At 48.3% G+C, this 22370-nt stretch overlaps 2 protein-coding genes across 3 annotated transcripts; both read left to right on the forward strand.

Moving 5' to 3' along the window:
• The first annotated feature begins 4542 nt into the window (after positions 1-4542).
• LOC108921174 (coronin-6-like) lies at positions 4543-17924 on the forward strand. 2 transcript variants are annotated; one of them, XM_018730519.2, is made up of 11 exons: positions 4729-4942; positions 7420-7657; positions 9751-9873; positions 12432-12561; positions 12727-12905; positions 15158-15277; positions 15432-15536; positions 15984-16129; positions 16407-16464; positions 16679-16915; positions 17458-17924. In XM_018730519.2, exons 1-11 carry the CDS (start codon positions 4914-4916, stop codon positions 17578-17580), a joined length of 1488 nt encoding a protein of 495 aa, XP_018586035.2. In that variant the 5' UTR covers positions 4729-4913; the 3' UTR covers positions 17581-17924. The 2 variants fall into 2 exon arrangements, with proteins under 2 accessions (XP_029106597.1, XP_018586035.2); XM_029250764.1 differs by lacking the exons at positions 4729-4942; positions 7420-7657 and adding an exon at positions 4543-4615.
• A 1479-nt stretch (positions 17925-19403) lies between these two features.
• LOC108921173 (protein ABHD15) lies at positions 19404-21378 on the forward strand. The gene is made up of 2 exons (XM_018730518.2): positions 19404-20418; positions 20748-21378. The coding sequence occupies exons 1-2, from the start codon at positions 19520-19522 to the stop codon at positions 21376-21378; spliced, it is 1530 nt and encodes a 509-aa protein (XP_018586034.2). The 5' UTR covers positions 19404-19519.
• Positions 21379-22370: the final 992 nt, after the last annotated feature.

Genomic DNA, 22370 nt, shown 5'->3' on the forward strand with positions numbered 1-22370 from the left:
TGTAATTGAGAACTGTACTGTAATATTCTCTAAAGAGTGAAGAAAGACTCATGACAAAAATCAAATGAGTGGTTGCAAGATGATTAGTAAGTGTTAAAAGGCTAATTTACAAATGGTATAGGGTAAATAAACTGCGTGAGGGTTTATTTTTAAAGTTTCCAGGTTAAGCAATGAATTGATTTGTAATAAAAATTGTCAGGTGCATAGCTTTACTATGCTCCATATCTTGACGTAGAACTACGTGTGGGTGGTGCGAGAAATTAAACGAGGTTGTGCATGTAATCACCGTTTATTGGGTGACAAATCACGGCGCACTACAGATTCAGTGGAATCAGACATGGCAAGAATAGGGCGATGATGATGTGAGAAGTATGATATCGCCACAGATGACGACGTTCATGCCGCCGAAAGAATCGTTGAAGTTGATGTTGGATGGTGCCGATCATGCTGACTTGGTCGATGATCACTCGGTCCCGGCGTCAGCGTCTTCGGCGCCCTGCTTCCCCGACCCGCTCGGCCCAGATATCAGGTCGGTCGCTGCTGCATGCACGTGCATGGGCTCGTGCTGCATGGCGATGTCGAGTGCGTGAGAAGTCGATGGTTGCAGCTCCGAGGCCGCCTGAGGTGACTTTGCGATGTCCTGAGCACGCTGCTCACGCTATTGCTGAGCCGGTGTCTTGGCAGGTGTCTTGTCCGCCTTCGGGCCCCCTACCTCGCTCTAAATGAAGGTTTTCCTGCCAGCGCGATACTCTAGATACGAACTGAGGTGCTGACGTCAACGCTGTGATGAGGTTCGAACGCGATGACGTAGCGCAACGCGCGGCAACTCCATAACGAGGCAAATGTGGGATATGATTTTCGCAACGTTGCCAGCTCGCTCGGGCTCAACCGGCAGCGGCCGTTCATATCTTGTTTGATGCGGCGTTCCTTCCTCTGTCCAACGATATATGCACTATCTCTCTGTGTCTTTTCATTTGCGAGCAGTACAGGCGAGAGGGGTTACATTTTTACGTGACGGTCAATTCCCAAGTTACCCCCGCTACCTTGTGAGGAGAAAGACGTAGTTCTACGTCAAAAGTATTTGAGGACACACGAAGATGGGTTGCTCTTTATCTGTCACCATGTCTTGCTATCAGACACTTTACCCCTGGATATGTAGCTAGATTACGTTTACATTTACTTAGCAGATGCTTTTCTCCAAAGCGACTTCCAACAAAGTCTATTTAGTGTTATCAGCCCACACACCTCATTCACTAAGGTGACTTACACTGCTAGATACACTACTTACAATGGGATCTACAAAGGGACCAATTTCAACAGGAAATTATCAAAAAGTTGTACTTTAACAGTATGCTGGTGCCTCAACTTACAAATTTAATTAGGGCCAGAATTCTGTTCGTAAGCTGATTTGTTTCCAGCCCCAAGTTCGCTTTTACTGCTCACTGACAATAAGAGCTACTAAACTAATGTAGATATCCCTCAATTTATTCAGCTGTTAGGTTCTGTGCAAACCTCACCTCCATCTGCCAATTCAATATAAGTAACTGCTTGTTCATTGCAGGGTTGCGGTGGTCTGGAGCCTATTGCAGCAACATAGAATGTGAAGTAGGATCAAGATGCAAGTCTGTTTGCAGTGTAGCACTCAAACTCCAGCTTCAAGTTTATCTTTTAATGTTTTCAAAAATTCATCGCCAATAACCAGGTGTCCAAGGCACAGTCGCAGTGATCTAGAATCTACCGTACAAGCATAGTGTAAGACGTGGTACACAATACAACGGACAGAGACTTTTTGGTATTTTGGGTCATGAATGTTGGTGATAGTTCACAAAAACACTGCTTAAGTAAGTCTATAGAGTATGGGGCCACTGAGGCACTATGTAGTGTTGCAAACAAATGCTTGACACAAGAGGACCTTTCGATTGCAAGATTCAGGCTTTATTTGCTCTGGTCTAAGGGTGCTTATGATGTTAGTAAAGCTTTTGATACAATTATGATTTCTGTGACTGTATCAACACTGGGTGGCACAGCGAGTAGCTCTGCTGTCTCACAGTGCCTGGGTGGTGTGAGAGAACGTTGGTTTGATCCCCGCTCGGTGTGTGTGGAGTTTGCATGTTCTTCCCGTGTCTGCATGGGTTTGCTCTGGGTGCTCTGGTTTCCTCCCACAGTCCAAAGACATGCTGTTCATGTTCACCCATAGTGTGTGAGCGACAGAAAGAATGTGTTCCACTGATGTATGGATGAGTGATCCATTGTAAGTAGTGTATCTAGCAGTGTAAATCACCTTGGTGAATAAGGTGTGTTGTTGATAATGCTACATAGTATCCATTGTATGTTGCTTTTGGAGAAAAGCATCTGCTAAGTGAATAAGTGTAACCACTGAGGAGTGCAGAGAGGAATTGCCCTCAGCACCCTTTATTGAAACCTTCCCTGGCAGAAGGGCGGTGTGACCCTGAAGGACATCTAAGAGAACGTTTCACTGACAGGAAAAATCCGATTTCCAGGCCTTCCGTGCGTCAGCCTTTGCCGTTATCCCTCACCGTTTCTCCAGACGCTAGAAACAAAACAGGTTTTGCACGTACCTCCGATCTGCGATCAATCCTGAAGCACCCCATTGTGTCACGATGATTTAAGTAACCGAGTTCATATTTACATATTTGAGTCCCCATAGAAATAAATGTGGAAAACAGGTTCAAATGCCACCTGCTGTAATACTTGTATGACCCTGTACAGCTCCAGTAAACATTACCCAGTAGTATAAGTGAGTAAATAACGTTAGTCATGTTTATTCCTTGTTTACTTGTGTTGAGGAACAGCTCTGAATGGATGACTGCGGACTGGAGTAGTGTTATGTGGAATGACCTGTTTGAGGTTGAGTACATCGGTATGTCGTACTGTTGCACCATTGCTCTGAAATATAAGCCTCTTGTATGAAAAAAGGCTGTAAGTTTCCACAAGCTGTGGGTGTGATTCCCCCCCACCCCATTTTATAGGACCCCATTATGTGGCTGCATTTGTTTGTTTATCCCATGTATGTTTTCAAGTTAATCAAACACAAATCAAGGCACCATGTCTTTCAGTTAATGAAAGTTTACATTTTTCTTAAAAAAAAAAAAAAAAAAAAACTGTTGGGAGGGGGGTGTGGTGGCGCAGTGGGTCGGACCGGGCCCTGCTCTCCGGTGGGTCCGGGGTTCGAGTCCCACTTGGGGTGCCTTGCGATGGACTGGTGGTCCCATCCTGGGTGTATCCCCTCCCCCTCCAGCCTTTCACCCTGCATTGCCAGGTTTGGCTCCAGCTCCCAGCAACCCCATATGAGGCAAGTGGTTTCAGACTCTCTCTGTGTGTGTGTGTGTGTGTGTGTGTGTGTGTGTGTGTGTGTGTGTGTGTGTGTGTGTGTGTGTGTGTGTGTGTGTACTGTTGGTCCCCTACTCACAAAGTTTCAAGCACAAGCTTTTTGCCAATACAAACTTTTCTGAGAAGTGTTTAGTATTTACTTTTTCATTAAAAGACCATACCAGTTCGAGTGATGCTGGCAGGTAGCGATGATGAATAGGATGCCCTGCCCTGTTTTTCAAAGGAGTGCAGAAGGTAGAAAAGCAGCAGAGAAAGTAAAGCAAAGCACCTCTGGAGGATCCTGTGACATATCAGTTTTGAGCTGTCAGTGAAGCAGCACCTCTTCATTAATTCACTCCACCTTCATCTAATACTGTACCTTATATTGGTGTGCAGTTGTCTGTTTCAAGGAGAATAACATTCTACCTACATTTTATAATTTTAAAAAAAATTTCTTATGCATTTTTTTTTTTTTTTGCACTTCTTCTGGGTGTCAGTGAATTTCATGGGAAGCCTTGGGTAAAGCCAAGTGATCGAGGAGCTGCAGATGAGCACCAGCCTCGTATAGCGAAGACCACGTGCAACACCGCCTCGACTTGTCAAACACGTACCGTGTGGACAGCTGGGGGCGCGGTGGTTAGAGTTACTGCCTTGGGATGCAGAGATCGCAGGTTCGATCCCCCGTGTCAGCCTTTGCCGTTATCCCTCGCCTCCGGCTGTAGTGCCCTTGAGCAAGGTACTTGCCCTTAAAAGGATGAGTGACCCAGGGTAAGTAGTGTATCCAGCAGTGTAAGTCACCTTGGTGAATAAGGTGTGTGGGCTGGTAACACTATACATAGAGTTTGTTGGAAGTCACTTTGGAGAAAAGCCTCTGCTAAATGAATAGATGTAAAAGTATTTGGAGGCCACAAGCCCCAGCGCAGGGCGGTGAGGGCGCTTCGGAGATGCAGATGGATGAAAGCGCAGACACACTCGTCCAAATTCAATCTTTATACACACACACACACACACACACACGCACAGACAGACAGACAGACAGAGTCTCTCTCACTGTTCGTGTCTATCTCACCCCCCCCCGGTTGGAAAACGGAGGCACAACTAAATATACCGTCCGAAGTGGAGAAGCGCGTCCCAGAGCAGAGGAATATTCAATATATCGGAGCCGTGGAGACTCAGTGTGACTGTGAGCCGCACCGACCGAGGAGCACCGAGGAGCACCGCGCTGGTTCAGCCGGACGGAGGAGGGAGGGACACACATCTACCGCGGCACGGCCACAGCAGAGAGGTGGGTTTACAAACTCGGGGTGTCCTGACCTGCTGTGCTGTGTGTCGCTACGGAGTCACAGTCAGTCAGGCTGCCGAAAACTGAGCGCCGCACTGACTCTCCGGACACTGACAGCCGGGTTGGGGGCGCGTTGCGCTGCGGCGCTGCGGACGGACGGGAGACGCGCGCTGATACCCGCCGCAGGCAGGAGCGAGGCGTGACTGCGCACTTTCCCGTGTCTCGAGTGGGACAGCTGTGCTGGCGTCCAGATGTGTCGGACAGCGGGGACGACGTGTACCTTGCTTAAGTACAAGAGGGAATGACTGTGGTGCGCTTGCGGATATACAGGTAGGCTGAAGGTCGGATCCACGGAAGGGTTAAAACGGGGTAAGACTAAGAGTACTATGCTTAAACTGGGTAGGGTTGGAGAATGGTTAAGATGGGTCGAGTTAGGGTTAGAGTATGGTTAAGATGGGTAGGGTTAGGGTTAGAGTATGCTTAAGATGGGCAGGTGGGCAGTCATGAGGAGTGGAGAAGGAAGTTGAGGACGAGACTGCGCTCCTATAAACGGAAAGTGACCGTACTGGTCTGTCCCCTGTCTGGGTAGAGCATTCGGCGAAGGGACCTTCAATCCAGCACTGACCCCAACAAACAGACAGACAGAGAGGCACTGCAGGGTCTCTCAACAACACAGAAACTAGCTGTATAATTACACACTTATTGAGCTCTCTGTTGCCAGCGTACATATATTATTTTGCATCCGTCATTTAGCCGACGCCGTTGTCCACAGTGACTAACTGCGTGACTGATGTTACATACTTTATAATTGTTTACCCATTTATGAAGTACGGATTGTAAACTGGTGGCTTTAACCACGAGGCCTTGTGTGGCCCATGATACGTTACGTACTGCTTAGTGTGTGAGTGCAACTGGTCACGTGGTGTTTCTTCATAGAATCCGGGGGCTTCTGACGACCGAAACAAATTTTTTTGCCCCATGTGTTCGGTGTTAATGGATTGAGTCCGAGTGCTGTCGTGTATCCGGCGTTTTGCACAGAGCATCATGCCAGGTGTCCCTTTGTGCCCAAGTGAGAAACATCACACGCGTTACGGACGTGTGGCACAAGCTGAGGTTCCAATGCAGGTCCTCCTCACGGTTCCTCCAGAGTTATTTCTTAGCAGAAACTGTCTCTTACACTTCGGTGTCTTCGTAGGTGAACTGTTAAAGGACAGTTGAATCAGAAGGTTTTAATTATCTGAAAGTTATACTAATTAGTATTTTAATATATAGTATTACATATATATAGTAGTAGACAGTAGTATAATATACAGAAAGTTGTATTAATTAGTATTTTTTTACAATCTGATTGATGCTATAATATTGCAATTTTATATTTTGTTCATCCATTATTGTTTCCCTTCGAACAGATATGTACTCAGCAGACAGTTTTCATCAGTTCGTTAAACTGGTTGTTTTACCGGAGGCTGAATTTGCTTCAAAGTTAATTCTTGAGACTGGTACTAATTATTTTCAGGGCACAATGTGATGTTTAGTAACACGATTATTTCTTGTTTGAAAACCGAAACCCCAGATCTGTACCCACAGTGTAACTATGAGTTAATGTCAAATCCTTGGGCTGTTAATCCTAGGATGAACAGTCTCCAGATGTGTGTTCATTTATGTCGTCACTCATGTAAGGTGACAGGTACACACAGACATTGATTGAAGACACTTGTCCCAAGCGGGGGGGTCGCAGCAAGCCGGAGCCTAACCCAGTAACACAAGGCGCAGGACTGGAGGGGGGGGAGGGGACACACCCAGGACAGGACACCAGTCTATCACAAGGCATCCCAAGCAGGACTTGAACCCCAGACCCACCAGAGAGCAGGCACAGGGCAAGCCTGCTGTGCCACCCCACTCCCTAGGCGGCGGGTAGCACAGCGGAAACGGCCGTTACCTTGAAATCGGAAGGTTGTTGGTTCCAGTCGATGAACCTTCTGCGGTGCCCTTTAGCAAAGTACTTAACCGTGAATTTCTCCACTAAGAATTACTTACCGTTGTAAATGAGCACCTGGGTAAATAATTGTAAGGAGCTTAATATTCGAGCCTAATGTCGAAGGTCCCCTTGGCTAAATGAAGAAAGAATAACAACGTCTGCAGTGATGACACTGAACGTATGAGAACAAATCCGAAGGCGCTAGCGTAGACGCAGCCGAACTCACCGGACCTCTTGGTCAGTTGTGCATTCCCAGAGTCATGTTTAACATTTATGTATCATTATATTACATTTGCTCACGCTGTACATAATACTGTGAAAATAAGCAATTGTTTAAAGTGTTTTTGTGGATTTTATTAAATCTTCTCTTTTTTTTTTTTTTTTTTTTGCATTTTGGCTGATTTTGGACAGTTTGCTTGTGTTCTTGTGTTTTTCAACATTTTTCAGCAAAAAGGGGTTGAGGTGCATTTCGCTGGATTAAGGCCGAGTCCTGGTTTCTGCAATCTGCCGGACTGTTGACCGCATGTACTTACATGCCCTCTTCTCCTATCTACGGTCATCCGTCTCCTTTCCACTTGCCAGCCCCATGTGACAAATCGTCTGCCGCTTCCCCGATTTCTCTTCGGACCTCTTCTACAGATTTCCTCTTTGTGTTTGTGTCATCCAGCACCTCTCTTTGTTTGACTCTTTCTTCCACTCTCTCCTTTGTGTTTCCCTCTTTCTTCCTCCGCCCGTCTACTCGCCCCTCTTCCAAACCCCTCCGTCTGCGACCTTAACGGTCTCATTGCCCCGTTCCCTCCTCTCTGTCTATTTGCGATTCTGCACCCAGCCTCACTCCCTCAGTCTCGCTCCATCTCGTCACCAAAGTGATGAGTCGCAGCATCGTGCGCCAGAGCAAATTCCGCCACGTCTTCGGCCAGGCGGCGAAGGCGGAGCAGACCTACGACGACATCCGTGTCTCCAAGGTGACCTGGGATAGCTCTTTTTGCGCGGTCAACCCCAAGTTCCTGGCCGTCATCGTGGAGTCCAGCGGCGGGGGCGCCATCCTCGCCTTGGCCCTCTCCAAGGTCAGGGCCGTGTGGGTGGGCAGCTGAACGAAAGTCTTAGATCGTGTACAACAGAGCATGTGCCATCAGCGCCAACACGTAGTACTGAATGAAAGGAATACAGCGCTGAGCTCTTCTTAGAAGCGGTCTTATCGTTATTGTTGTGTAGTTCACGTTGACGTGACTCCTAAAAGTTTTAACTGCGTATCCACCTACATTTCTTGTGTGTTGTCATCTTTGTCAGCGTACGTGATCTCCACACCCCGCTCTAAAGAACGTTAATGTAGGCCGTTGCTTCCCGATTGTCTACCCAGCTTGCGATTCACGATACCGATTTACTGAAGTAACAGTGCACTTTCTAAGCAGGACGTCCACGCCAATACTAGCGATGGAATATCACTTAAATAGCCAGGCGAGACAGCATTTCACTGGTTTAATCAACTTATATTCGAGAGGTCTTGCTGCTGTGTAATTTTGTTGCCCTTAATGGATCGTTTCACTAGCTGGAAAACTAAGAGACAGAGGGGTCGGCTAAATCGCGGTAAATAACAATACCTAGCAGACTTTGCTATTTTTGTATTTATTTGATGGGTCTAATTTTATTTGCACGGCACATTTATTGTAAATATGAGTTAAAACTACACAATGTTGTTGATAACATTGTGAACGGTTCGTAACACTAAAACGCATTCATTTAAATCAAAGCAACTTCAGTACTTGAGTAGTTTGTGCTTTTTTTAAAAACTTTACTCAAATTTTTGCTGGAGTACTTTTGTTTGAGTATTATTTTTTTGAAAGTAACAGTGCTTTTACTTGAGTACGGTGCTGTGTTTGGCTACTTTACCCACCTCTGCTTATAAATGACTTGAGTGCAAATTGCCATGACAGTTTATCGGTGTAGCTTAGAGAAATGTCAATATAAATGTTCCCTCACCATCTCTTATGTCAGGCTAGAAGTTAGTGTACTGCTCAGGAGCTCAAGCTGATAGTAAATCCTTAGATATTGTACTTTTGTTATATCATGTCAGTCGTTCCAGTCACATTCATACAGTGTCGCTTGTGTAAACGTGTACGTTGTAAGCCTCGTAAGTAGCTTTAACCGAACAGGTATTCAGTAACACAGCTGCACCCGTGTGCTGTTTCTGCACATTCGCAAGAAAATAGCAACAATGAAGAGGCAGTGATTTATTCATTTAGCAGGTGCTTTTCTCCAAAGTGACGTACATCTCAGAGAAAAATGCAATGAGTGCATTACACCAACAGGAGGAGAGATTCGGACACATAGGCGTTATTCATATGTGCGCTATTTTTTCTTTTTTGGAATTTACAACAGTTTTTCTGGAAAAATATACACAATGGGATTAGAAAAAATAACTTTATAGTTCCAAATTCAGTTCCTTAATAGGTGTAACGGGCTATGAATTGACATTGGTAATTAATATATGATGCTCGGCTACATTTGCCCTCTTTCTTTGCCCATTTCTTGTGCGTGTCTGTCATTCTCTTTTTTTCTATGTCCCGGTTAGTGTAGTGGAAAGACAAGCAGACATCTCAGCGCTCACACAGCCAGCTATAAATACATAACAACCGCCCCCTATTCCCCCCACACGCACACCCCTTTCATCGGCTCATCATTGCACTATAAATACACCCTGGGGCACGGGAAAGTGGAAAAGGGACAGGGTGACACATGTTCACGACGACAAAAGAGGAATAGTGTATGTGTAAATATAAGGAAATGACATCAGTAGTCAGGAGGGGAGCACTGCACGTGGGGCTGACGGGAGTCTACGGCCCAGTCACCGAGAGACGAGCAGCATGCTGCGGATGGCATCACCTTTCTCCATTTCGCAGGAACACATTGTCGAGCTCCGATTTGCCCTTTTCCCGCTTATTCTTTCCTTGAGCCCTGATCCCAGTCCCGTCGTGCATCGGGGCGGCCCGGCCACGAGAGGGCCGTGCAGCAGTGAGTTTTGAGACCAGTACAAAGCCGTCCCGCATCCCTTCTCACTCCGCGTTGTACAGCGTGTAGTACTTGTACCTGCACTTGTTAGTCCAAAGCCTGCTGAACGAGTATTCGGTTTCTCACGCTTTGTTTCGCGTGTGCACTTCAGACAGGCCGACTGGACAAGAACTACCCTCTGGTGGTAGGCCACACGGGCCCCGTCCTGGACATTGACTGGTGCCCCCACGATGACAACATCCTGGCCAGCGGCTCAGAGGACTGCACCGCCATGGTAATGAGCCCACGTGCTGACCTAGTGTTTGGAATTGCTAAAATAAATCCACAGCAAATACAGCGTTTTTACTTTGAACACGGTGAGAACATATTCTTTGAACATATTCTATAACCGCACAGCCGTAATCGATGCATTGCTTCTTGGGACCATTCGTAAGTTTGGTGGTTACCGTTTACTGGGTGCAGTGCAGTGCTGCGGCACGCTGTCATGTTTGAGATGCGTCGCTTGGCACCTGCGTGGTACTCGCCAGACGCAGGCAAACATTGGAAGTGTAATGCTAACACTGTAAAACCATGTATAATCAGAGTAGTCAAACACAGTGCTGAAGGAAAAGTACTCCTCCAGAAATGTACTTCAGTGAAAGTAAAAATGCATCAGGTCAAAAAACTACATAAGTACTGAAGTAACTTTGATTGAAATTGTGTAAGTAGAATTAGATATTGTCAATCAGAATAATCAAATAAAATACACATTCCACAATCTGCTGTGTTGTACTATTAACCGTTGTAAGGGTGGCCCCTTTAGAATTTTAGGTTATTATACTGAGCTACTCACTTATGATTTTACCTTTTGTGTAACAGGGTAGCTTTAGTGGAACAATTCAGGTAAAGTTCCTTAATTGTGTGCATTACAGCAGGAGATGGGACTCAAACTTGTGTCTTTCGAGTGCAAGGTGACAGCTCTAACCGCTATGCCACGTTCTACCCCAAATGTTATGTATCACTCATTTTCCAGTTTTGTGTCGCCTTTATCCAAAGTGATTTACAACTGCAGGATATTTAGAAGTTCAGGATAAAGGCGTCTCTCAAATGCAGTACAGCAGTGAGAGAACTGGGATTTGAACAGACAACCTCTAGGTTTTGGCTCGTTATTCCAGGCCGCTGCACTACAGACTGTCCCATCGTAAGGGAACTCAAAGGAACGCTATTAAAATAAGAAGCAAATGGAAAGTGTCAGTGAGTTAAAGGTAAAACAGAGTTTGACACCTAATGAGTGAGCAGTCAGTAAGCTACCTACACAACAGGAGAGCGACAGCCTACTGGACCGTGTGTTTAGGCTGGATGTGGAGTTCATGCACACTGATGCTGACATCCACTGGTAGAAAAGGGGCGGCACGGTGGCACAGCACCCGGGTGGTGTGGGAGGATGTGGGTTCGATCCCCACTCAGTCTGTGTGGAGTTTGCGTGTTCTCCCCGTGTCTGTATGGGTTTCCTCCGGGTGCTCTGGTTTCCTCCCACAGTCCAAAGACATGCTGTTCAGGTTCACCCATAGTGTGTGAGTGACAGAGAGCGTGTGTTCCACTGATGTATGGATGAGTGACCCAGTGTAAGTAGTGTATCTAGCAGTGTAAGTCACCACGGTGAATAAGGTGTGTGGGCTGATGACACTACATAGATTTCGTTGGAAGTCGCTTTGGAGTCGCTGCTGGCATGTGCACACGTTTTTTGTATGTATGCACTTAAAGTTGATGTACTGTATATTTTGCTGCGTGTGCGTTGGATTTGTGTGTATGTACACGTCTAAGTGAGAGATTAGTGGGGTGTGTGTTTTGGGAGCACTGCAGCTGTCTCAGCCCAGCAGCACCACTGGCACGCGGGTCCCTGGTCCCAGTGCATTGCTGTCATGGTACCCTTCAGGTCCGGAGAAAAGGATTATGCTGCTCCGTTCCAGAGCCGTGTCCATTAGCAGGGGATTATGTGAAGAGGCCCTGGGCCCAATATAGTACAGTGTCTGCATGATATGCAAGCCAGCATAAGTTTCTCATACATCATATAGTTCATAAGCTTGTGTAACACTTTAATAATCCACCCACAATATTTATTATGCCTTTCTTTGAAGGAGGGAAGGACATTCAATGACATTCAGATGTAGATCAATGTTCGGTAACTGGGTAAGAGGTTCTTTCGTTCCAGATGAGTAAAATGAAACTGTTGAAAGGTGAAAATTGGGGTAAACGTGTCAGTATGGGGGTGATCATCTTCTGCAGAATTCAAGTGGCACACATGAAGTAACTTTTTCGGCTCTTTGCGGCACGCGCACACACACACACACACACACACGTTGTCTGATACCACTTGTCCCATGTGGGGGTCATCAGGAACCAGAGCCTAACCCGTCAACACAGGACACAAGGCTGGAGGGGGAGGGTACACACCCAGGACAGGACGCCAGTCCATCACAAGGCACCCCAAGCGGGACTCCGACCCAGACCCACCAGAGAGCAGGACCCGGCCAAACGCGCTGCACCACCGCACCCCCCCGTTTGGGGTAGTGCCATGTCTTTTTATGTCAGGCTGTGCATGTATTCCTCTGTCCCAGTGATCTGAGGGTTAGGGTCATGCTCCCCTTACTCAACTTGTCTGCAGTTACAGTGATTCACTTTGCAATTTTACTGGAGCAACTGAAATGAAAATGGAGTGAATTGAGGGTAAGTACCTCACTCAAGGGTGCTGCAGCCATAGGTGGGATTTGAATCTGCAACCTTCGGGGCCAAAGGCAGCAGTTCTAACCACTGCAACACAAGCTGTCCCAACTGCCTCTGTGTTGCTCCTAGGTGTGGCAGATCCCTGACCATGTCCCCGTGAGGCCCTTGACCGAGCCCATCGTCACCCTGGAGGGTCACTCCAAGCGTGTGGGTGTCGTCAGCTGGCACCCGACGGGGCGCAACATCCTCCTGACCGCAGGTGCACCGACCGCTGCCCATATCAGTGTGACTGCAAACACAGAACAAGAGCCAGGCCGTGACAGAAACAAGCTACCCGCTTAATGTAATGATGCTTATGGGATAATAATAATGATAGTAATAAAAATAATAATGAGAAGAAGCAGTCTTTCACTGTGTTCTCTAGGCAGTGATAACCTGATCATCATCTGGAATGTGGGAACTGGGGAGCCGCTCATCTCCATGGACAACCACCCGGACCTCATTTACAGCGTCAGCTGGAACCGCAACGGCAGCCTCTTCTGCACCACCTGCAAAGACCGGAGGCTGCGCGTGTGCGACCCCCGCAGGAGGGAGGTGGTGGCGGTGAGGATCAAGGCATTGGGCAATCGATGGGGAGTGTTTTCTTAAGAGGTGTATTTGAAAAAAGGGGATAAAACGGTTGGAAAAAAAAAAATACACGAGACTCTGGATACAGAAAAGAAAACAATTTAGTGCATTTGGATTTTCATTATATTGCAGTTTTTAAGGAGTTCACCTTTGGGACACCTGAAGAAGGTGAAATATTTTCGGTGTCCAGTTACACACATCTGTAATAGGCACATTTGTAACGATATACCACAGCATCCGAATTTCTTCTATGTTCAGCATATTGCTGTATAGTGAAATAATACGAAAATATACTATAACATCCCATCCATCTGTCCGATTTCAATAACTGCTCACCCTGCACAGGGTCACGGCGAGTCGGACCCTATCCCGAAGTCATAGGGTGCAAGGCTGAGGCGGGGTACACCCTGGACTGTGTGCCAGTCCATCACAGGGTAGCCACACACACAGTCACGTGCTAACAGCAGGTTAGAGTCAACAATCCACCTGAACTGCATGTCTTTGGATTGTGGGAGGAAACCAGAGCACCCCGAGGAAACCTACACAGACACTGGGAGGACATGGAAACTTGACACAGACTGAGAGGGGATCGAACCCATGTTCTCCCACACCAGCCAGGCACTGTGAGGCAGCAATGGTATTTGCTGTACCACCCATAGTAAAGCACATTTATGTGTAATATAGTACTAAATGATATCATTCAATATATTTTCATATGCTCGGTACAATGCAGAATACCCTCACCGGCCACTTTGTTAGGTACACCTGTTCAACTGCTCATGAACGCAAATATCTAATCAGCCAATCACATGGAAGCATCTCAATGCATTTAGACATGTAGGCATGGTCAAGACGATCTGCTGAAGTTCAAACTGAGCATCAGAATGGGGAAGAAAGGTGATTTAAGTGACTTTGAACATGGCATGGTTGTTGGTGCCAGATGGGCTAGTTTCAGTATTCCAGAAACTGCTGATCTACTGGGAGTTTATGCACAACCATCTATAGGCTTTACAGACAATGGTCAGAAAAAGAGAAAATATCCAGTGAGCGGCAGTTCTGTGGGCGAAAATGCCTTGTTGATGCCAGAGGAGAATGGCCAGACTGGTTCGAGCTGATAGAAAGGCAACGGTAACTCAAATAACCACTCGTTACAACCGAGGTATGCAGAAGAGCATCTCTGAATGCACAACACAATGAACCTTGAAGCAGATGGGCTAAAGCAGCAGAAGACCACACCAGGTGCCACTCCTGTCAGCTAAGAACAGGAAACTGAGGCTACAATTCGCACGGGCTCACCAAAATTGGACAATAGAAGATAGGAAAAACGTTGCCTGGTCTGATGAGTCTCGATTTCTGCTGCGACATTCAGATGGTAGGGTCGGGATTTGACATAAACAACATGAAAGCATGGCTCCATCCTGCCTTGTATCAACGGTTCAGGCTGGTGGTGATGGTGTAATGGTGTGGGGGAATTTTCTTGGCACACTCTGAGCCCCTTAGTACCAGTTGAGCATTGTTGAAACGCCACAGCCTACCAGAATATTGTGCTGACCATGTCCATCCCATTATGACCACAGTGTACCCATCTTCTGAAGGCAACTTCCAGCAGGATAACGTGCCATGTCACAAAGCTCAAATCATCTCAAACTGGTTTCTTGAACATGAAAATGAGTTCACTATACTCAAATGGCCTCCACAGTCACCAGATCTCAATCCAATAGCGCACATTTGGGATGCGGTGGAACGGGAGATTCGCATCATGGATGTGCAGCCGACAAATCTGCAGCAACTGCGTGATGCTATCGTGTCAATGCGGACCAAAATCTCTGAGGAATGTTTCCAGCACCTTGTTGAATCTATGCCACGAAGAATTAAGGCAGTTCTGAAGGCAAAAGCGGGTCCAACTCGGTACTGGCGACGTGTATCTAATAAAGTGGCCGGTGAGCGTACCTATATTTTGAACAGTATTTTTCGCAAGTGTGGAAAAAGTCTTCACTTTTAGACTTCTTCTCCACAGTGATGTATTTGACTTGGCATTACTTCAGGCAAACTAAGGTGCAGATGCGAAGAGAAACACTGGAATTTTTTGAGTTATTCTTTACAGAGCTGAAGTGCGTTCTGTGCCATAGCTGTGTTGTGGTGATCAGCGATGGTGTGATGAGCCTGGTGCTGTCTGTCTCCGCGTGTCTCGCAATGCGTGATGTCTCCCTCTTTCGTTCCCCCGGCAGGAGCGGCTGGCCCCCCACGAGGGCATCAGGCCCATGCGAGCCATCTTCACTAGGGAGGGCAACATTTTCACCACGGGTTTTACCCGGATGAGCCAACGCGAGCTGGGCCTGTGGGACCCGGTATTGTGCCGTCACGCCAACTTACGTTTGCTTAAGGAGTGCGCGTGGAAGCACACCCCCATTAATGCACGCACTCCACGGCCCAAACACGATTTGTAATGAGCTCTTCTTGTATTTCCCCACCTGCCAATTTGGTCCTGACCTCATGGACCAGACCAATTTTGATGAGCCCATCGTCCTGCTCGAGATGGACACAAGCAACGGGGTACTGCTGCCCTTCTACGACCCCGACACCAACATCGTTTACCTGTGCGGAAAGGTAACTTGCAGATGTTCGGGAGATCTTCTAACAGTATTTGTGAAAAGCCTTTAAATCTCACGCTTGTCTGCTCGTCTATGCGACTCTGTCCGCTGCGTGATAAACCAGCGTTTCCCCAAAACCACCGCGATGTGCTGCTCGTCTTCTGGTAGACAGTCCCGGTTCTCAGGGTTATACGCAAATTCTGGAGCAACATTTTAGGCTTGCTTCGCCGTTAGAAGGGACGAGACCCCGTCCCCTTATTATGGCAGTGGTTTGATCATATTTTTTTGGAGAACGCGCCGCCTCCCGTGGTGTACCAGGTGTAAACTAGCTGCCCATAAGAAACCATCTTTGACCCCCACCAGCCTTTGCAGACTGTGATTGCCATCCCTGACCTATGTCTCCTTTCTCAGTATTTGACTCACGGCTCGCTCTCACGTCTTCCCCACCACAATGGGGTGACAGGGTGACAGCAGCATCAGGTACTTCGAGATCACAGACGAGCCGCCGTATGTGCACTACATCAGCACCTACAGCAGCAAGGAGCCTCAGCGGGGCATGGGCTTCATGCCCAAGAGAGGCCTGGATGTCAGCAAGTGCGAGATCGCCAGGTGTGAGTCTCTCACAGTCCTTGTGTCGGTGTTTGCGATGACAGCGAGCGCCTCATTCTGCAGTGTCGCTAGAGGTTATTAAAGTCAATGTGTGGGCTGACATCTCTCTTGAAGGTATCGGTCACCACGTCAGTACCTCATCGTTTAGCGCTCGTGTCATCCGGACTGTAACGTGTGTCTGTCACGTTGGTAGAAGCCTGTCGTTCGTTGCGTTTGGCGTTATGTCCGCGGAGGAAGTGCTCTGTCACGTACCGATCGCTCTTGTTCCGCACGGCAGGTTATACAAGCTGCACGAGAGGAAGTGTGAACCCATCATGATGACAGTGCCGAGGAAGGTCAGAACCATCAAACTCGCCTTTACCTCTTCCTTCATGCTTCTGCCAAAAAGTCTTTCCTCCTCCATTTACCTGTTACTCCTTACGACTCTGAATTAGATCCTGGTCCGTTTCGCCCCGATTTTGAACGAGTGACTCATTCAGGTGCCCCGCTGAGACCACGCCAGAAACACCGTCTCTCTCTTCTTACCATTCCCTTTCCCCCCCATCTCAGTCCGACCTGTTCCAGGACGACCTGTATCCAGACACGGCCGGCCCGGAGCCGGCACTGGAGCCTGAGGAATGGCTGGAGGGGCGGGATGCCGACCCGGTGCTGGTGTCCCTGCGAGGCGGTTATGTACCGCCCAAGAGCCGAGAGCTTAAGGTGGCCAAAAAGAACGTGCTGGACTCGCGGCCAGCAACGCGGCGCTCCGTGTCCTCCGTGTCCTCCCGCGATGGCAGCGGTCTGCCGGTGAGTGGCTCGCTGGCGCTCCGTTTCCCCACCCATCACCCCTGAGTATGGCACTGCCAGCATAGTGTGCCCGGCGTCTAGAAGGACCTTGCATTTGAAGCTCTTTCAGCTCTTCAGCTAAGAAACTCCATTTTTCATTCCGCACGTGTCATCAAGTTCCAACATTGTTTCGGTTGCTATTTAAAGTGTGGTGGGACTGGCCTTTCGAGCTCTAGTTAGCGCGTATAAATTTCCCACTGCTGTCATTAAGTTTTCTCGCTAAGGAATATTCATCAGTGTTTTTTTTCCTCTGTCCTTCGTCTCATTTCCTCCCTCAGTCTCTCTGTCTTGTCCTCTTTCACTCATCAGTTGCCCTGCTGTCTGAGTGGATGTGAGGAACAGGTGTTGGAGACCTGCTCTGCTCACACCTTCAGCGGTTTCTTGTCCATGACCTGCTTCTTTCTTACTTTCTGTTTTTTTGTCGTCATTTCCTTCCCTCCACCTGTCCTTCTTTCATCTCCGTCTCTCCCACCTCCCTCCCGTGCTCTTGCTCCTTCCTCCAGCCCCAGTTTGTGGAGAAGTTGCTGGAGGAGATACAAAGCTTGAAGGCCACTGTTCTTGCTCAGGAGAAGCGAATCTGTGACCTTGAGAACAAGCTCTCCAAATACACCAATGGCACAGCCTAACCATGCAGCTCCCCAGTCAACTGCCCACTCTTCCTGGCGCTTCAGGTTAATACCCCTAAGGCTACATCTCTCAGCTATGGAGCAGTCCCCAAGCCACACCTAACTTCACCCAAACCCTTATAGACCCTGACGCCGCTCACATATTCACCAGTCTTCAGTAACTCCATCAACCTGCTTCGTAATCATCTCGCTACCCTCCTCAGCTAGAACACTACCAACTAGGGTGTTCACGGGCGAAAAGCTTTACCGAAGGTCACAGCGGTTGGCCGCAGAGCGGACTCACAACCCTTCTCTTGTATTTGCGTCCACATTTGACCCTGGCTGTCACGTGTCCAGATGCTTGAGCACCGCTCACTCATTGCTGCAATGCTGCTGCTCGTTTCTTTACGGTCAGCGTCACGGTGCCGGTGAGGAGGAAGAAGGCTCAGGACATTAGAATGGATTTTAATTTAAACGTAATATTGCGAATAATATTCATTCTGAAGTCTAGGAAAGAAGTTCCAAAAATGTGTTGTTTTGTTTTTTTTTTTTGTGTTCTGCACTGAATCCATCTAGAGACATTTACCACTGGTAATAAAATGACCTTTTTGTAAAACCGATTTGGTTTCTTCCAACATCCACGACGACTACATAATCCAGTACCGTCCCACGACACTGCGATCCCACAACAGCTACACTCTCATACGTGCTGTATTAATTGATTCATTACATTGGAAAACCAAGCACCGCTCAGGTATGAACACTAATCAATAAAAACAAATAAAAAAAACTTAAGTCCCTCTGATGGGCTGTAGCCATGTTCCGTTATCTCAGGGATAGGTAGTAAAGCTCCTGAGAGGTGTCCTACAGCAATTGTAGGACATGACTACCCACCCCATACTATAAACCTATATGTACTATGAAATACGCTGTGACTGTAATGTAACAATGTGGTGAGCCTTGTATTTTTCAACTGTGGTCGAAATTCACAAAGTGGAACTGATGCCTTGACTACCTTCAGTCGCCTCCAGTGGATGGAGGTTCAATTTCGCATTGTAAGCGTGTTCTGGAAGCGACTGAGAGAGAAGTGGAGCGAGAGATTTCCTGTCGCTTCCTCTCGTCTCGCTGTCATTATTTACCGAAAAGAGCGGAGTTCGGAGGATACTGCCAACGTTAACGCCGGGCGTCCCTGCGATCGCCTTACGATTCATCTAGAGAGCGGATGGTGTCTGCAGCAGAGTTGCGCAACTTGTACGGTTTGTTGACTGACTGAGAACCCAGTCGTTGAACCCGAGAGAGTCGGTAAACTGCAGTTACTGTTTGTTTCATCCCCTGCCGTAACTCACGGAATTGTTATGCTGTATGGCTCTGCTGCGCTACAGCATACAGTTCCACGTGGACAATGTTACTTTTATGGTTTACTCACCTTTATCTGGAGCTGGTTGTCTAACGCAAGTTAACCTCACTACCATACTTGTCTGCCGCACGCTGATGGGCACTAGAATTAGACAGTTCCTTATGCCCGGGGAGGGGGCCGTTGAGGGAACAACACCAGGCTTAACCCGGAATGACCCTCCCCGCAGGTCTGCCTCGTAACGCTTTTCGGATTTCGCTTAAGGCCGCAAATAAAAAGTTGTTTAAAAAAATCAGGGACGACGATTCTCAGTCTCGTAATTTTTTTAAATGGTGTGCAAACTGCGGGTGGGGAGGAGGGGGTTGGCGGGTGCAGAAGGGTCAGTTCGATCAGAGCGGAGCAAATGATTAACGAATGGGGCGGAGCGGTGTCTTGGTAGGACAGATTGAGTAGAGCAATAGCGGAGAGTTGGCTGCAGAGGTGTGCAGACAGCAGTCCCGAGAAGAAAAACGCCAAAATCGTGGGTCTGAGCGGCTGGTATCAGCAACAGGCTGGAGACGGGAAAACGGAGGTCCTTCAAGTTGTTCTGCGCGGTGAGTCTCTGCCATGTGGGAATGTGTGTTGTACTTGTTGCCCTCTTCGCTGCTCCTCTTCGTTGCCTTCTTGATCCAGTGGACCCCGGTGCGGCTGGGCCTGAGGGTGCCGAGTCGGTGGTTCGGGTGGAGGCTGTGGGCATTGCTGTGTTGGTTCCTAGGTTTGCCCTTGGCTTCCCAGACCGCTGCCGAAGGACCTCCTCAGCTGGTGTGCAAACCCACGGCTCTGGCCCGGTTCCTATTCCAGCGCTGCAATCTCTTGGCCAAGCCTGGTCCGGCAGGGCTGCCCTGGGGTTACCCCCACTTCGAGACCGTCTGCAGCCTGGCTGGGCCACAGTGCGGCAGCGGAGGAGTTCGTTTTGCACGGGACCACCTGCAAATGCAGGACGGGGGGGTGGTGGCGTTGGACTGGGCCGTGGGGCTTGAAAGGGAACTCGGCCCTTCCTTGAGGAAAGACTCAATGGGAGGGGAGAATGTTCTGGGCTGCCACAGTTCCTGTCCACCTGTACTGATCTTGGTACCAAACTCCTGGGGCCGCGTGACACCCCACCTCCTCCGGCTATGCGTCCTGGCTCTCTGCCAAGGATTCTACCCTGTGGTCTTCCATCGACGTGGGCAAGGGGGCTGCCCCCTGGTGACCCCAAGGTTCCAGGAGTTTGGGGACCCCTCAGACCTTGTCCAGGCTATCGATTACATACGTTTCCGTCACCCGAAATCTGTGCTTGTGGCCGTCAGCGAGGGATCTGGCTCCGGGGTGCTCTTGTCCTACCTTGGAGAATGTGGGTCCTCATCGTACCTGACCGCAGCAGCCTGCCTGTCCCCGGTGTTGCAGGGGCAGCTGTGGTTTGAGATGCCCTTCCCTGCACTGTACCGTTGGGGCCTGCTGCTGTACCGCAAGCTACAGCTGAGCAGGTAACTGTCCTTTTCCCTCAGGCTGTGTTCTTTTGCTTTAGATGACAGTGCTAGGTAACAGTGCAGATTGCAGTATTGAGTTTTTCCTCATGCTAGGTTTTGCTTTTCAAAGGGGAACTTGAGACAGAACACCTCTACTGTTCCTCCCAGTGATTGCTGAAGGTCTAGGCAGACATACAGTATGCAGATGCGAAACATGATTCCAGAAGTACAGCGTGGTCTCCCTTAATGACGTTAGCAGATATTAAATCTGACACTACTGCCGAGCGGGAAGAGACTGCATGTTTTTAAATGCCAATCCTTTATCGTTGCATGCCAATGCCCGCCAGGTACGCCACAGCACTCAGCTCAGCGCTGAACATAGAACAGCTGCTTTGCTGCTCCTCTCTCTGGGACATGGAGATGCTCACCTTCTGCTCCACCAGGGCTTCCAGCTGCACAGAAGCTGACTGGGAGGCCTACTGGGAGCGCAACGAGCCACTGCGTGATGCAGATGAGGTGGCTGTACCCGTGCTCTGTCTGCGCAGTCGGGATGACCCCTTGCTGCCTCCGATTTCCACCTTGCCCACCGCACTGTTCCGCAGTAGCCCCTACTTCCTTCTGTTGTTGAGCAACAGCTCTGGCCATTGTGGTGCTTCTGAGTGGAGCCACCCGCTGGTGCTGGAATACTTCCGCGCGGTGGCTCACTTCCTGAGGGCGGAGGAGATGGCAGCTGGGATGCAGGCAGCGGCAGCAAGGATGGGGCCAAGAGTGGGACCGGCGGGGACCGGTCCAGGGACCTGTCGCAGAACACAAACTCTGGTCACCCGCAGACGACGGGCTGCTCAGCTCAGGAGGGATGGATCCCCTAGCTGGCTGTCGACACACATCGCCCATGGTGGGATTGGAAAGGTGGCAGACCAAGTGGGCTTTGGAGGGGAATCAAAAGCGTTTACATGGCACAGATGTTACACGCGGTGAAAAGATCAGAAAGGGAATACACAAGGAAGAGTTTTTTTTTTTTTTTTAAATATTAAAAAAAAAAAAAAAAAAAAAAAGGGGGTTTTAAAGGGTAGGATACAGTATAGACAGGTGTGAAGATTGGGGAGGCTGCAGAGGGCAAAGAAAAAGAAGAAACTGGGCCAAAAATCAGGCCTCTGACACCAAATCAGCATGAAGATAGTGGCAGAACAAGAAGGTTTAGTGATTCCACATCCTACCTTGTGTGTGGCATCTGTGGGGAATCACAGAGCTACCAGATTTGGGCCTTCGAGAAGGAGAGATGAACTGGGTACATCATATGCTAAAAAAGGCAAGGCATTAGAAGTTTCTAGCAATTAATGCAAATGTGTACCGTTTTCATGGCACATGCACTTTCGGGGGTATCTATTCAGTATCTGTTGCCTGCCATTACCTGGAACTTGAAGAATGTAAAAACAACACTATCACACAACATTTTTCTCTTCAATGCCTATGCAGTGTTAAACGGCAACTTGTGCAAAAAGCTGATTAAATGTTATCCCAAAAAAAAAAAAAAAAAAAAAAAAAAAAACTGACTCACGCTCTATAATAGGACAGCACTGGTAATGCAGAAACTGAATGTCCCTGTGTGGAGTTAGAGTACTGGCAGAGGACACCACTTTGTGACCAGATTTGACTCCATCAATTAATTCCCAGGTCTGTTACTGATTGACTCCTCTTCCTCAACAAGTATCAGTATTTTGTGTTACCCCTCCCCCCCCTCTGGGGAAACATGGTAGCACAATGGGTAGTAATGCTGCCTCTTAGCATTAGGACTGTTTGGCTGTAGGTTCAAATCCAGCTCTGTGTGTGTGTGTCTATCCTGCAATGGCCTGGCATCCCAGCCTTCCCTCATGTTTCACATAAGGCTCTGGCCTGCTGAGGTCCAAACTAAATTAGTGACTTTAGTTACTCTTTAAAATTCAGTAATACAGCTCATGTGCAGTCCTCCC

This window comes from Scleropages formosus, chromosome 4 (assembly GCF_900964775.1).
Source record: "Scleropages formosus chromosome 4, fSclFor1.1, whole genome shotgun sequence".
Taxonomy (NCBI): domain Eukaryota; kingdom Metazoa; phylum Chordata; class Actinopteri; order Osteoglossiformes; family Osteoglossidae; genus Scleropages; species Scleropages formosus.

Coding starts and splice junctions, on each gene's coding strand:
- LOC108921174 (XM_018730519.2), top strand. CDS start 4,914: ATGACTGTGGTGCGCTTGCGGATATACAG. Junction 15,537..15,983: donor TCGTTTACCTGTGCGGAAAG/GTAACTTGCAGA, acceptor ATGGGGTGACAG/GGTGACAGCAGCATCAGGTA. Junction 16,130..16,406: donor AGCAAGTGCGAGATCGCCAG/GTGTGAGTCTCT, acceptor TCCGCACGGCAG/GTTATACAAGCTGCACGAGA.
- LOC108921173 (XM_018730518.2), top strand. CDS start 19,520: ATGTGGGAATGTGTGTTGTACTTGTTGCCCTCTTCGCTGCTCCTCTTC. Junction 20,419..20,747: donor CGCAAGCTACAGCTGAGCAG/GTAACTGTCCTT, acceptor AATGCCCGCCAG/GTACGCCACAGCACTCAGCT.